Raw genomic sequence first — 15,989 nt, 5'->3', positions numbered from 1 at the left:
TTGTCCACCAGAGGGACGTGGGCTATACAGCTCTGTCCTGCGTCAGACACTGAGAAGCTGCCCACTGTGTGCATGGTGCCGCGCAGGACCCAGGACAGCCAAGAGGTCAAGGGGATCTCCAAGGTGCAGAGAAAGGCAGGGACTAGGATGTGCTTATGTACTGAGTCAAAGAAACCATGCCAGACCTGAGTGCCAGGTGGCACAGAGTGTAGATGTCCCCGTCTGCCCTCCTCCTGGTGGCCACGGCCTGGGGATCTTCCTAGGACATGTCCCTGTCCCGGGCAATCACATCAGGTGTGGGAAGGGCTAGAGGGCTTTCCTGGTGCCACCTTCCGCCCTGGCCTGGGAGGTGTGGTGGGGACTTGATGGGGAGGCAGGGGCTTGACCGGCATAGCACCTGCAGCCCTTTACCTGGAAAGGACACTGTCGCTCCCTACGCAGCCCAGCTGGTGCCAGGAGCTCCTGTTTGATCTCCCCAGACAGATCCTGGGCTCTGGAGCTGGCCAGCCTTGTGTTTGAATCTCAGTAACACGTTTCCAGTTGAGGGGCCTGAACCCCCCTGAGTCTCAGTTTCCTTGTCTGGGCCCAGAGGTGAGGTGGCATGCTGCTCTCAGTGACTGCAGTGCTTCCTCTTCAAGTCAGGGGCCCTGGACTGTCTGATTCAGAAGGGTGACCGGGTCCAACGCCCCCATTTTACAGATGGGAACCCTGAGGCTCAGAGACTTGTGGGTTCTGGTTGCACAACCAGTAGTATCTGCAAGTGCAGGGGCTGGGAAAGAGGCTTAGAGTCAGAGCGTCAGGCCCTACCTGTGTTTTGCATATGGAGACACTGAGGACAAGAGAGGAACAGTGACTTGCTCAAAGTCATCCAGGAATTCAGCAGCAAAGCCAGCTCTAGCACTAGGGCCTCTTCCTTTCCACCTAGGGGTCTTTCTCATGTACCCGGATTCCCCCATTCCCTCAGCCATACATCCTCTTCCAGGCAGGAAGCAGAGTAAGACAGTGTCGCCCCTGTCATAGTCCCACACGTCAGTGCTCTGGAGGGATCCAGGCTCTGCAGTCAGGGTCTCCAGAGGGCAGGGGCTGGGGCCTGTTTGCCAGCTCTCGGGTACCAAGGGCCCAGGCTCCAGAGACATGGCAGGCCAAGCTGCAGGGCCTTTGTGATCATTAACCTGAGGGCCAGGGTGGTCAGTGACCCCTGGGGCCAGGGCCAAGCCCCAGCAGCCATCTGTTAATCACCAACTGGCCAGGTCGGGGCCATACTGACCTCGGCTTGGCCAGTTACTGGCTCAGGTTCAGTCTGGGGGCCCGGTGGGTAAAGAAATTTCTTTCTCCTACTTGTTTGAATTTTCCAAATTATCTAACGAGCAGATATCACTGTAAGTATATTCTACTAAAAGATATTGTTTCTGGATTAGTGTTTTATAAAAAACAAAACTATATTGGACACATACTTGTAAAGTTTTAGACCCTTCAGCCATGCTTTTTACAGTTTTTTTTCGGCCAGTATGTTGGGGTATAATTTACATATCATAAAGATTCACCCATTGTAAGTTCTATGATTTTTAACAGATGTAATCAGTTCTATAATCAGCACCATAATCCAGTGTGAGAATACTTTCAGCACCCTAAAAAGTTCCCTAATGCCAATCGCAGTGACCTGGGCACTTCCTCCAGCCCCAGGCAGCCACGGCAATGTTTGAGAATGAGATTATCCCCCGTCCTCCCTTCCAAGCAAACTGCCTTAACAGTTTGGCATTTACCCTCCGATTTTCAAGAGTGTATGCAAAAACATACACCCTTCTGAAGAGGAGAGGAGCTATACTGTGGCCATTGTGCAATTTGCAGTCTGCACTTGGAGATCTCCCCACGGTTACTGAGCGCCTACTATGTGCCAGGCACAGTCAGATCCAGCTTGTTCTTTTTTCACAGCTGCATAGGGGTCCATTGTATGGTGGCTCCATAATTTATTTCACCAGGACATTTGAGTCCTTTCCAGTTTTCTTCAAACAATGCTTCACTGAACATCCTTGCACGTATATTTTTGTGTGCATTGTTAATTCTGTAGGAAGTGGAACTGTTGTTGCATTGTGTGTCTTGGATTTGGACAGTCGCATTCCTATCCACAGACGTGAGGTGAAACCGGTCTGTGCTCCATCCAGAGCGTATGTGAGCCGAGCGGTGGGTTCAGTCATCCTCCACGTGGCTGGGGGGTAGGGAGGGCTCTGCATTGAGGCCGGGGCTGGCCCACTGCAGGCTTGGCTGGCTCAGCCCTGGACTTACCAGGACATGGAGCCCTGAGAACTCTGGCACCCCTGTGGGGCTCTCCATGGACACTGGGATAAAATTCGGACTCTTCAGTGTGGCACACAGGCCTCTGTGACCCTTGCCGCTCTCCCTGTCTCATCTCCTCTTGCTCCCGTGTTTCAGATGGGACTCCTCATCATTCACTGGATGTGGCCTATGTGTGCCTGCCCTTTGCCCGTGTTCCCTCCCCTGGAATGCCTCATCTTCCCACTCTCCATCCTCTCTGTCCTTCAAGGCCCAGGCCACAAGTCCCTTTCTCTGTTATTCTTATAAGGGATTATTATTCTTACAATCCTTCCCTCCAGTTTGAATTTCATCCCTCTTTGTGTTTGTGTTCCCTTAGTCTTTTATCAGACCCACATCCCCCTTGGTGGGAGCAGGTTGTGGGAGGGAGAGGGCAAACTCCAGCCTGATTAGATAGAGGCTGGGCTCCCAGAGGGGCTGGGATGGGTGACTCTAGCTGGGGGCAGGGGCAGAGGACTCACGTTACCCAGCTGCAGGCTGCACTGTTTTCATACATATAGACTGATTTAATCCTCAGCAACTGCTGTACCCATTTAATAGATGAGGAGACTGAAACATTGAAAAAAAAAAACCGCACAGTGGAGTTGGGAATCAAACCCAGGTCTCCAACTTCCCAGTTCTCTTCCTGTCACCACAGGGGGCTGCAGGGGGAGGGCAGGTCTGGGATGGAAAGGGAAATTGTGGGGGTGGGAAGCCCTGGTGAGTGTGAACAGCACCTCTCCCACCCCAGTGATTCGCTATCGCTAGTGGGGAGTGGAGGGGTGGGAACGGAGCCTGGGAGTGGGCGAGGACACTCAAATTCTGTCTTCCCCAGGGAGTCAGTAGATAGTGCCTAAAATGGGGGAAAAAAAAAAAACTTCAAGAGGCAATAAGGGCTTGCTGTTTAGGGACATGGAGGTGAGCCCTGAATCATCAGCTAAAAGAGGTAGAGAGATGTGGTCGTCCTTGGGGAGAGGGAAATCGGACTTGACGTTTTGATCAAAATGAGACTTTTTTTAAGAAACCAAAAGTTTTTACAAGGAAGGAAGGAAGGCTGTCCTGAGTAAAGTAGAAGCAGCAATCCCAGGAGCTGAGTCCTGCTTGCTTCACCTGCGGGGTGAAGCTGAGTCCGTCGCCCTGCTGCCCGCGGCGGGTTCCGCCCAGACCCACTACTGCCTGAGTTCAAATCCTGACAGTACCATTTACTGGTTGTGTGCAAGGTGCATAACCACTCTGCGCTCAGTTTCCCCCTCTGCAAAATGGGTAGTGGGCTGTACCCACTCTGAAAAGAATGTCCTGATGTGTCGGTTAGTGGAAAGCCTTTTAAAAATGTTAGTTTATGTGATTTTTTTTTTTTTTTTGCTGGAGATGTTAGGTGGGGAGGAGACAGGCAGTTACACCAAGCTTATTAGCTGGGTTCACGCACGTGCCCATTTGGCGTGCATTGAGTTAGCGCCTGCTGTATGCCAGGCCCTGTGCTGGGTCTCCCCTGTGCTGGGTCTCCCACCCGGAGCTGGGGTGCAGGGGCTGCCGCGCCCAGTCGGGTCGGTCCCGACGGGAACCCAGATGTCTCCAAGATCCGGAACAGATCTCCGCCCCGCGCCCTCCCTGCGGGGCGGTCCCGGCTTGGGCGGGATGGACCGGCGGCTACTTAAGCTCTGCGACCGGAGCCGCGGCCGCCGGCGGGGTGCCCTACCGCTGTCGCTGCCATGGCTCCCCGCTGCTCCGCGTCCGCGCTGCTCGGCGCGCTGGTCCTGGCGCTGTGCGCGCTGTCGCCGCCGGCCCGCGCGGCCACCGCGTCTCGAGGGGCGGCCCAGGCGCGGGCGACCCAGGGGCGGGTGCCTACGGCGCGGGTGAGTGCCCGGGGGGCCCGGGGCTCCCGGAGTAACTCTCTATTGTAAGTTCTTGCAGATACAGCGCTAGGAAAAGGGAAATAATTCAGGTCTAGAATGGAAAAACTGTTTTGTTGCTTTGTAAGTAAATCCTGCTGCTTTCGAGCCTCTGGGGACGGGGGTGGGAGCATCGGGCCGGCTGTGCTAACCTCACCTTGGCCGGATTCCTTTCCCTGTGCCCCCTTCTGGCATCTACCCCTCTCTGCCGCCTGATTTCTCTAATTCCCTGTCTAATTTCTCCTGCTGTCTGCCTGGTTTCTCTCCTCTCTTCTGCTTTCTTCTTCCACTTCAGATCCCCTGGCCCCATTTGCTCTCTCTCCCTCTCTTCTATTTCTCCCTCTTTCTTGTATGACTTCGTTCTTATGTGCCTGCTTCTGGTCGTTACTATTATCTCTTCTCCCCTTTCTGGTGTCTCCTCTGCCCCGTCAACTTCTTCTCCTCCCTCCTGTTTCCCCTCTGTGTTAGCCACCCTTCTGCCTGAGTTCTCCCCTCCTGGTTTCTCTGCCTTCTCCCATCTGATTTTCACTCCCACCAGCTCTCTCCTCCGGCCCGAGGTGACCTGCGCCTGCTGATTTCCGCCCTGCGACTCCAGCCTAACCATCCTGCCGTCTGCTGTTCCCAGCCCCAGTGCACGTCTGACAGCCATTCCCCATCCTTAACCACCTCCTCTCTGACAGGCTCCTACAGACCCCGCTGCGTCCTCTCCACCTTTCCCAAGAAATGGAATTTGGGGGTGGTGTGTTGGGGGGCAAGAGGGAGGAGGCAGACAGCTCAGGAGGCCACTTGGGCTCAGCCATCTAGTCCCTTCCTGGGGGCGTGATGGGGGTTGGGTAGGGCACAGGAAATCTCCCCACTTCCAAAGAGCAAAAGCAAACAGGCTGTGTGACCTTGGGCCAGTCCCCTCTCCTCTTTGGGCCTCAGTTTCCCTATCTGCAGAGTGGAGTTGGATTGTGAGCTCTCGGAGGGAGCCGTTAGTTCTAAGAGCCAGTGAGGATGCTGGAAGGGAGTGAGCTGAGCCCCTGGGGGCCCCGGATTTACCTGTGCCATCTGAGGGGTCCACTTACTCATTGTCCCTGAGCTTGTGCTCTGGGAGCCTGGGGCAGTCCAGTCCTGCTACACTGTTTCCTAGCTGGGGGTCCCTGGCAGAGTTGCTTCACCTCTCTGTGCCTCAGTTGTCACATCCAGTTGGCAATAGGAAGAACAGCGGGGAGGCAGGTAGAGCCCTCTGTCCACTCCATGCCCAGAAAAAGCGGATCGGGGAGCTGAGCAGGAGAGACAGACACTGACTGGCCAAGGCACAGGATTTGGAATGTACACTCTTGCCCTGTTTGCTAACTCGTTGGGACGGGGCACTCAGAAGGGGATGGCCTCACTTCGGGCGTGGGGAGAGCAGGAGGCTCAAGTGAGATGCTCTTGGTGCTGGAAACCACCCTCCCTCATGCCCAGGGTCTCTCCCTGCCAGACCCCGGGCCCTGCTCAGGCTCTGCTGGTCTCTCCCCAGCCCGGCAGCATGGTGGTGGAACACCCCGAGTTCCTCAAGGCAGGGAAGGAGCCCGGCCTGCAGATCTGGCGTGTGGAGAAGTTCGACCTGGTGCCCGTGCCTACCAACCTCTACGGAGACTTCTTCACAGGCGATGCCTACGTCATCCTGAAGACGGTGCAGCTGAGGAATGGGAACCTGCAGTACGACCTACACTACTGGCTGGGTGAGGCCCACCCTGCCCTGCCCCTGCGGTGGCCCCCCCACCCTGAATAGCGTGGACCCCTGAGGCACGGTCCCCAGGAAGTCCCTGGGAAGTCCCGAGGAAGCAAACTGATTATTGAGCGCCCAGTATATGCCAGGCCCTTGGCAAGTAGTTACCGGTGACCTCGGACTCCAGAGCCAGCCTGGCTGAGTTCAGACCCAGCTCTGCCCTGACCTGTGGTCTGCCCTTTGGCAAGTCCCAAGTGTCTCTGTGGCGTGGACATGATGATAAAGCCACACTACCTCACAGGAGTATTCCGAGGGTTAAACAAGGTACCGTGGCTCTCAGAACTGTGGGTGACTTGGGGGCCCTGGACCCCTGCCCAGCTTCCCTGGGCCCACTCCAGTCACTCCCCACCTGGCCCTTCAGAGTTAGGATTCTGGAGTCCCGTGCCTGTACTGAACCTCAGTTTCCTAATCTGTGCATTGAGTGGACGCTCCCAGTCCCGGGTTCGTGCTCAGGAGGGCTGAGAGTGAGGGCAGGAGAACGTGTCAGAGCTGGGAGGGCCCTTAGAGAAAAATAAGGTCCATTGTCCTGTTATGCAGATGGATTAACTGAGGCTCACAGAAGATAGAGGCTTGCCCAGCTTCTACAGCGAGGCCAGAGCAGTGCTGGAGGCTCCTTCTCCTCCCCAGGGGCCTGGGACCACTTTCGGGAAGCCAGGCTCATGCCACTCTGATGTCCCCTAGGCAACGAGTGCAGCCAGGACGAGAGCGGGGCGGCCGCCATCTTCACTGTGCAGCTCGATGACTACCTGAACGGCCGGGCCGTGCAGCACCGTGAGGTCCAGGGCTTCGAGTCGGCCACCTTCCTTGGCTACTTCAAGTCTGGCCTGAAGTACAAGGTGGGTTGGGCCCCACCGTGCTCAAGCGGCAGGGACAGATGCATCAGTGGCAGGGCTCACTCAGGTCCACCTGTTTTCTGGCCTTGTGGGGTGATGGGTAGACAGGTCAGAGGTCAGGCTTTGGAGTCAACCAACACTGGGTTTAAATCCTGGACCCCTCCTAGCTGTGTGTCCTTGGACAAATCCCTTTCTTATCTTAATATGGGGAGAAGTAAATTCCCATAATTTCATAGTGCTGTCTTCCCAGCCCCAGCAGTGAGGAGTGGTCCAAAGGTGGAAACCCGGCCTTTCTCACAGGCTCCTGGGGGCTTGGGCCTGGTTCTGTTCCTGTACCCCTTAATTCTTAGGGCCCTGTCGGTAGAAGGCCCCGTGTTAGGCATTTGATAGGTCACTCTTAGTCATGTACCTCTTTCTGTTCACTAGAATCCCCCTTGAACTTGAACTCTTAAGAGTATGGGCCAAGACAGATCTCTTTCCCCAAGGTCCCAGCCAGGTGGGGCTGAGCAAAGCCAAGCTGGGAGCCTTAGGAGGCTGCCCCCTAATATGCCTCGTGACATCAGGCAAGCCACTTGACCTCCTTGAGCCTCCCTTTCCTCTCTGGTTACATGAGAGCCAGTTGTACCTGCCCTACAGGGCTGGGGGAGGATTTGGTGAAACGGTAGCTGGGAAACGCCTTGCACAGGGCTTGGCTCCTTGGAAGGGCCCTGGGAAAGCTATGGTTTTGCAAAGCTGGTGTTCTCTTTGGGAAGGATAGGGAGGGGATCACAAGCTCCCATAGCCAGACGGGCCTTGATGTCAGAGTCCAAATCTCTCATTTTAGGGGAGGGGGTGGGGATGGGACTCAGGCACAGAGAAGTTTAAGCAACTGGCCCAGAGTCACACAACAAGTTGGTGCCAGACCTAGGACAAGAACCTAGATCTCCTGACTCCTAGAATTCTTTCCACTAAACCAACATGCCTCTCATGACCAGGGTTCTAGGGTAGGGTTCAAGCCCTGTCAGTGCCACTGATGTGCTGTGTGACCTTAGAGAAGTCACTGTCCCTCCCTGGGCCCCAGGATCTTCTGTGTCAATGGGGCAGTGACCTTGTTTGCTTGGGTGAGGCACAAGGGATGGGAAAGTGCCAGTGAGACGCAGATAGCAAAGGGCAGGGTGTGTCCTGGGAACAGCATCTGGGCTGGGTGGGGTTGGATTCCCTGGTGCCCACCCAGCTCCCTGTCTGCCAGTTTCCCCTCTAGCAGAGCTCCTCCTGCTGAGCTGTGCAGCTCTGCCTTCTTCCTACAGCCCCTCCTGGGGCCTCGGTACCTTGCAGAGGGGGAGATGAGGAGCTTGGGAGCCAGGCCCCTGAGCTGGAGAAGGACCAGGTCTTTTTGCAACTTCTGGAGCGAGCAGTGGACAGAGCACTTGGCCAGAAATCAGAGAGATTGGGGTTCAGGTCGCAAGGCCACCCCTCTAACTGCTGTGAGACTTTGGGCAAGTCGTGTAGCTCTGGGCATGTGTTCACACATTCCCCATGCTTCGTTCATTCAGCTGGTATTGACTGAGTCCCTGTAACAGCGGTGCCTGTTTATCGGTGCCATGTGGCAGGCACGGTACTGGGAACATGTGTTATCACCTATAAGCCTCACAGCTGTCCTGGGAGGCAGGTAATTAGAGCTCCATTTTACAGATGAGGAGACTTGAGGCTCAGAGAGGTCACATAAACCATACTCAAACCCAGGCCCGTGTTCCCCTAACTCTGTGGGCTCTGGGCTGAGTACTGAGGTGCCCAGGGGCACCCAGGTGAAAAAGATGGGTCCCTGCCCTTGAGAGTGCCCCGAGGAGTCGGGGAGTCTGGCAGGCTCAGGAAAGGTCACTTGATGTGTCCAGGTGGGGTGACAGGTGGAATCTCAGGGGGGGCGCTCAGCTCTCCAAGGGGTTCAGGGACTAGAGGGATGAGTAGGTGTTTGCCCACCTATCTCGTCTCAGTCACCTATTTCTTAGAGGGACAGCCCGACGGTCTTGCCTAGTCACAAACAAGGACGTTCTCATATATACAAGAAAGATGATTTTCCAGGTTAGAGAATGTTGCCGAGCAGGTCACAGGCTTCCCGGTCTTTAGGAATAAGCAAGGATGGTAAGAATCGCTACCATATATCAAGCCTGTACCATAGGATCTCTATTTAATCCTCACTGTATCCTTTAGGGTGGGTGGTGATGTTCCCATTTCATAGATGAGGAAGCTGAGGCTCAGAGGAGTTAACTAACTTGCCCGAGTTCACACAGCTAGTAGGAAGGTGCTTATCACTGAACCCTTGTATATTTTGCTTGCTATGTATCTGAGACTCTTCTGGGTACTTTACTCATAAACTCATTTTTACCCTATGAGATAGTTACTAGTACTAGCACCATTTTGTAAATGAGGAAACTAAGGCACAGAGATGTTAAGCAACTTGTCCAAGGTCACACAGCTAGTAAGTGATGGAACTGGGATTTAAACCCAGGTGTGAAGGGCCTAACACAGAGCTGGTTCAGAATGGATGTTTCAAGATTCCCTGATCTTGGATCTTAGCTCGGATGTGGTGTATGCAGCATCTGCTTGTTTAGTAAGCCCACCCTGCCTCCAGGTGATTTTCTGGGATGTTCTTGGACCACACTCTGAGGAATGCTCCAGATCTGGGGCTTCAGTCTTGAAAGGCACTGGCTCCTGGTGGAAATGGGAGGTCCAAGGCTGGTCCTGTTTACACCTTCTGCAAGTCCTCCGGCTGCCCCCGCACTTGGCAGGTCCAGCCGAGGTTCTTGGCCTGGTGCCCTCATCAATTATAGATCCCCGAGGAGCAGGGCTTGTTACGCAAGACTTGTTGCTGTGAAAGCCTCTTCCTCTGAGCCAATTCTGCCCTTGGAGTGTGAGAAAGGGCAGGGAGGGGACAGGGAGCCACTAGGAAGGGCTGACATGGGGCCTGGCCCTCTTGTTCTGCGACCCTCAAATCCTTAAATTCACTCACTGCCAAAGGGCTCAGAATCCCTTGATCTCGGCTCTTCCTTCTCCTCTTCCGCCCCCCACCTTCCATTTTCAAACTGAACCCTGGAGACCCCCTGGGGCTGGGTTATTTGAAACCCTTTGTTCACATGGAATCTGGGCTGGGCAGAGTCCCGGGAGCCCTGGGACCCGAGGAACATAAATGGAGACCCACAGAATCACTTGAACCTTTCTTGTCCTCCCTCCTATTTCTTAGATAAAGAACTCAGAGTTTAGAGGGCAGAGGAGACCAAGACGGATCCAATTCATTTTTCTTTGTTTCATAAACAGTTTAACCTTTTTTTTTTCCCATATAAATCTTTATGGCTTTTTTCCCTGCTCCTGACTACAAGAGTAATACAAGCTTATTGTAAAATGTCAAATATTTTATAGAAAGATAGGTTCTTTCTCACTGCCCAGGTGATTCTACTCTTAGAGATAATATACCAAATGGTGGTTAATTTTTTTCTCTCTCCCTTTCATTTATAGAGTGGCTTTTAAGGCAATTTATCCTTTAAAATTTTGTTCAAATAATTTGACACCAGTCTCACCCATCTAATGATTAGACTGTAGAAAGCAACAACCAATCCTAAAGATTATAGTAAAATAGTAAAAAATAGGAAAACCTTCAAAAATGTTTGCCCCCTGCCTTTGTAGATCCACTAATGTCTTCTAAGAGCTTGCTTTTATTTATTTTTGTTAACTCATCTTTCCAAATCTGATTTCCTAGATCATTAAGATTTGAGGGGTTAAAGACTCAGGAAACTCATGGCTTCAATCGTTAGAAATCAAATATTCTTTTATTTTATAAATAAATATGCAGAGAATTTCTGGAAACTGAGGTTTATGATGTAAAGCAATCCTTCTTTTCTAAAATTAAAAACAATTTTTTAATAACAACAATGAAAGGCATGCTTGAACAAGTTAAATATTTTGGAGGTGTGTAAAAAAAAAAAAGTTAATGGCCTTTGTTTCCTCCTGTTTTCCCATTTCCTTGTCTCCGAGAAATCGGTTGTAACGGTTGGCAGGTCCTTCTAGCACCTTTTGGAAAAGCTTTTCAGATCCATTCTCTCTTTGTATCCAGCCGAATGAAGTCCCTGGTCAGGACTGTCCATAGACACCCAGGAGTTCCTGGGCTGACAGATGACGCTGGTCCCTGAAGGGGGCCTTGGGGGTAGAACCCAGCACTGCCGCCACCCAGCTGGGGCCCTGGGCACGATGCTTCACCTCTCTGAACCTGTTTCCTTGTCTGAGAAGTGGGGTGATGAGTTCCCACCTCAGGGGCTGGTTGTCGGGACTGCGGTCCATGCAGGTACAGCAGGTATCTCAGCACGTGGGGGCCAGTGCAGTCATTTCAGGTGAGGAACACAGGTGAGCACAGGTGAGCGCAGGGCCTCGCATTCCCTTCCCTGGCTGCTCTGCCTCACCTGCTCCCTGGCGGGCTTGGTTACATCGCCCTCAGGACATCGGGTCTCTATGCGCTTCCCCTCCACGGGCCCTGACCCGCGTCCTTTGCACTCCACCGTGCGCTCAGATCCCGGGCATCTTGGGCCCCCTCAGACCTGGCCCCTCACTCACGCCTGGAGCCCAACTCACTCCTCCCTGATGATGGGAAACATTGCTGTCTTGCTGCTCAGTTGTGGGCGGCAAGGTCAGGAGTGGAAGCCACGGCCTTACCCCCTGTTCCACGCTTAGGTCATTCCGACACAGTGGCCAAGCCACAGCTCCCCTTGAAGGGCCCTTGAAGCAGGGCAGAAAGACGGTTCATCCCTCCGTGAACACTGGCCGCCCTCCTGAGCCCAAGGGAACTCTTGAAAAGCCTTATGCTGAGGCCAAGAAGGGACACCAGGGGGCGCTCCAACAGCCTGCAACGGGAAAACATTTCTACCTGAAAGACAGCTCTGAACAGTGGCTTGTTTCTGCCTCCCATCAGGGTGACCCTAGTGGCCTGTGCTCTAAGAAACTCTGACACTGGGGGACTTACAGATTCAGACACGCCTGTGTTTGAATTCTAGCTCCACCATCTACCACTGTAAGATCTTGGGCAAGTTCCTCACTTGTGGGCTCTGCTTTCGTCGTCTGTGAGGTGGGAGAATGATGCCTCCCTCCTAGGTGATGCGTGCAGGATGCCCAGCGCAGTGGGCATGATCGGGTCATACACGCTTAGCTATTGCTTACGACGGGTAGACGTAACGGAGCTCAGTTTAAACTGGCTCCCTTTTCCTCCCTGCCCTCCAGAATCGCACTTCACTTCTCTGGGCTTCAGTTTACCTTGGGTAAAATGGGGTGCCGTGTAAGAACATTTTCAGCCTTGGGCTGGGGACTGCTCCATTGCAGAGGGTGGCAGAGCAGGGGGTTATGTCTCCATTTCAGAAAGGAGAGGCCTGAGGCTCAGAGAGGGCAAGACATTTACCCAAAGTCATCCAGCACTGTTGAGGCAGGGCAGCTGCCTCTGACTCACAGCTGCCTCTGAAGGCACAGCTGGGTGGGACTTGCTGCAGTACCACAGGCCCAAGGAGACAGGTGGCGTGGGCTGGAGCAGTCCAAGAAGACTTTCTAGAGAGCCTTGAAGGATGGGAAAGATTTGGATTAGCACTTCTTAAAGTGGGTTTTGCAGAACACTTGAGCTACGGGCAGGATGTGGTGGGGAAAAGTGATCTTGATTCAAGATAGGGAAATGCTGTGTGAAACGAAAGGCAAGCAGACATATTCGCCAAAGGATTTGCCAGAGCCTTTGTTATGCTCATGCGCGTTGTGTAATAGTCAGGGAAGGTGGATAAGGAGCATTCTTCAGCTTGTTAGATCATGGAATTCTTCCCTTGCAGAATATCTTAGGGGTCTAGGGTGCCATAGAACATCTCTTGGGAAATATTGGTTTTGAGAAAGGAACGTTTGCAATTCTTTGATCCAGGGAAGTGGCTTCCAGGGTCTTTGTTAGTGGAATGTGAGATTCAAAGGGGTGGCAGCGAGATGCAGTGGGTAGGGAATCGATCACTTTTTAGCTGTGTGGCCTTGGGCAAATTTTATTCCTTTCCTGAACCTCAGTTTCCTTCTTTGGAATGGGCATAAGAATGTCCCAGTCTCAAACAAGATAGTAGGTTAAAAGTCCTGGGTTAACTGAGAATCTCTATGTTGCTGGAAGGCCACTGGTCCAGAGGCCAGAATTGCCCTCACCTCAATCATATCCCCTTCCCCCATATCTGCTTCCCTGGACCCTCTCCCCTCGACTGACTCACTCTGTCTCCTTGATCTGACAGAAAGGAGGTGTGGCATCGGGATTCAAGCACGTGGTGCCCAATGAGGTGGTGGTGCAGAGACTCTTCCAGGTCAAAGGGCGGCGTGTGGTCCGTGCCACCGAGGTGCCTGTGTCCTGGGAGAGCTTCAACAACGGCGACTGCTTCATCCTGGACCTGGGCAATGTGAGTCCCGCCTTGCCCTTTCCCAGGGGCTGCTGAGGTACTCCTGGCCTGGCCGGGCCTGACTCTGGGGACGAGGATGCCCCCACAGGAACAAATGTATAGACACGGGCAGGGCAAACCACAGCGACCTGCAGGCCCCTGTGCGCTGCGTGTGAGTCAGAGACCTGGGTACCGACATTTCTGGTATGCATGGACTCCCACACGTGTAGACTCAAGCTTGTCACACACGGACCTCAAGGACGCACCAGGTGCATAGGGTACTCGGACTTTGACACATAGACTTCCCGACACTTTCTGTTCATATGCACATCTTGTGTACCTTTTTACTTATAAACACATGGCAGGCATGGGCAAAAACTATAGTCCTTGCCCACCAGGCATGGACATGTGCACCATAATGAATGCTCCACATGTAGACCTGGGTGTGCTATTCAAGGTCCCACATGTGTATGCCATGCATGTAGTTTGCCCGTGCCTGTTGTATGTGACCATGTGTGTGAGACGCACTTACCCAGGCCCACCTGTGATGCTTGGTACACACTCACCTCACAAGTCCACGTGGCGCAGACCTGCAAATGGACGTGGCCAGGCATTCCACCCCAAACCGCATATTCACATATCCCTGTGGTGTGATGGCCATGCGAACACAGCTCACACTGACTTAGTGTGAGCTTTATTAACGTGTGTGCATCCTGAGTGTGCAGCTCTGTGGATTTCACAGTGGGAACACACCCACGTGACACCGAATCAAGAAACAGAACCTCACCAGCCCCTGTTTCCCTCTTCCAGTCCCTTCACTCTAAGAGCAACCATCATCCTGGACTTTTCAATAGCACAGATTAGTTCTGCCTGTTTCTGAGCTTCATAGACACGGAACCTCACTCTCCTATGTCTGAATTCTTCTGCTCAGCATTGCGTTTCTGAGAGGCATCCATATTGTTACATTTAGTTTAGAGCGTTCATTCTCCTTGCTTCCTAAGATGCAGTCGTGTGGGTGTACCTCAATTTATCCTTTACGATGTTGGTGGACGCTTGGGGTGCTTTCTGGTTTGGGGCTACTATGAGTAGTGCCACTTTGAACATTCTCGCATGGGCCTTCCAGTGGACATACGAGTGCATTTCTGTCGGGTATATTCCTAGGAGTAGGATTGCTGGGTCACAGGGTATAAGGTATATTGAGCTTTAGTAGCTATGGCTGAATGGTTTTCCAAAGTGGTTGTATTAATTCACATTCCTGTCAGCAGGCACACATGTTCATACACATTCTAGATGTAGCTGTACCTGTGAAAAAAGACATATCCCCAGACATGCACTCACACCCCCTGGTGTGCCTGATCACACCCACTGCACTTGGATAATGCACACGTGCGAACTCTGCCAGCCCTCCGCTGGGCAAGCACAGAACAAGGCGAACTTGCATAAACCCACAGTGTCCTACTGGCCCTGTCACTGGCCAGGGCTTATACCAAGGCTGGGGCACTGACTTAAGGGGTCTCTGTCTTCCAGGACATCTACCAGTGGTGCGGTTCCACCAGCAGCCGATTTGAAAGACTGAAGGCCACGCAGGTGTCCAAGGGCATCCGGGACAATGAGCGGAGTGGCCGAGCCCGAGTGCACGTGTCTGAGGAGGGCACTGAGCCTGAGGCGATGCTCCAGGTGCCCGTGGGGTGCAGGGTGGGGTGGGCATGGGGACAGGCTGCTCGTGACATTCTCCCATTCAGTAGGCTATCTGAGGTGAATTTGAGGAAGAAGTAAGTTCTGTCCCCTCCCCATCCTGAGACTGTTTTTCCACCAATCCTGAATGTTTTAGGGATGGGGAAGATCAGCTTCCCTGACCACTCCCAGACTCCCCTGGGGGTGGGGCTGGAATCCCAGGACAGGTGCCTTTGGGAGTGTGAGCCACACCTCCGGCAGGGGAGGCCGGGTCCTCGTGGGAGCTGAGGAAGTGGGTCTTCCGCCATTCACCGAGGGCCAGTTTGGTGCTGGAACAAGGTTATAATAGAAAGAGGCCACTGGGACCCGATCCCTCTTTCCTCTTCTGACCCTTCCTTGTGGTGTATGGCCCGTTTAGTCAGCTGCACGATAAGATCTCAGCCATTGTGCTTTGAGGACATATCAATAGAGGCAAGGTTCACCAGGCAAAGGAGGAGACCGTGAGCTCTGTTCCATGTCATGTGGCTCCTGCTTATCTGGGGACATCCAGTTCCACTTTTTGGAAAGAGCGAAAGGGTGATTGTTGTGGAGAGGAGCCTGGATACCAACCAAGGCTTGGGAGGGCCAGTGCCCGGGCTGTTAAGGCTGGAAAGGGCCAAAATGGAGGAGTAAAAATCAGCTCAGGAGTCACAGGGATTGAGGTTCAAAATCTGACTTAGCCACCTGTAGCTGTGTGGGTAAGTGACTTCGTCTCTCTGGACCTCAGTGTCCTCTTCTGTAAAGTGAGAGTGACAATCTGCGCCTCCTGGCGTGGATGCGAGGATGCAGTGAGATCTTTTAAAAGCATGTGGTGGGAGGTGTTCAGTAGCTGTAGTTCGAAGGTAGCTTAAATATCTGAAGGGCTGTCCCGGAGGCAGAGGAGCAGATGTGTTCTGGAGTTCCAGGAGTCGGGGAGACAGGGAGGGGAAGACTTTTAATAGGCAGATCTGGTTGGCCCCACACACAGATGGTTTGAGCAGAGGCAGGACATCTGTGGAGGGGTCCTGTGGATGCCTGTGTGGCCCCTGCCTGCCTGGGGAGCTCACTCAGGAGCCCAGGCCCCTCCCTCACGGCCACCCTTTCTCTCCTT

General features: G+C 53.4%; 1 protein-coding gene across 6 annotated transcripts in view; it reads left to right on the top strand.

Moving 5' to 3' along the window:
• The window catches only part of GSN (gelsolin), a 58,157-nt gene that overhangs the window by 26,215 nt on the left and 15,953 nt on the right, over positions 1–15,989 (top strand). For 3 of the 6 annotated variants that reach the window (XM_045562774.1, XM_045562773.1, XM_045562770.1), the window contains 4 exons: positions 5,704–5,908; positions 6,637–6,791; positions 13,046–13,207; positions 14,714–14,863. In XM_045562774.1, coding sequence (XP_045418730.1) covers positions 5,713–5,908; positions 6,637–6,791; positions 13,046–13,207; positions 14,714–14,863 — 663 coding nt within the window. In that variant the 5' untranslated portion in view covers positions 5,704–5,712. Of the gene's footprint in view, positions 1–3,964; positions 4,164–4,212; positions 4,284–5,703; positions 5,909–6,636; positions 6,792–13,045; positions 13,208–14,713; positions 14,864–15,989 lie in introns of those variants that run through there. The other 3 variants (XM_045562772.1, XM_045562771.1, XM_045562769.1) reach the window with 2 other exon arrangements.

Source organism: Lemur catta, chromosome 10 (genome assembly GCF_020740605.2).
Source record: "Lemur catta isolate mLemCat1 chromosome 10, mLemCat1.pri, whole genome shotgun sequence".
Taxonomy (NCBI): domain Eukaryota; kingdom Metazoa; phylum Chordata; class Mammalia; order Primates; family Lemuridae; genus Lemur; species Lemur catta.
Note: the sequence above shows the minus strand (reverse complement) of the source record. Positions and strands in the feature narration are given on the sequence as shown.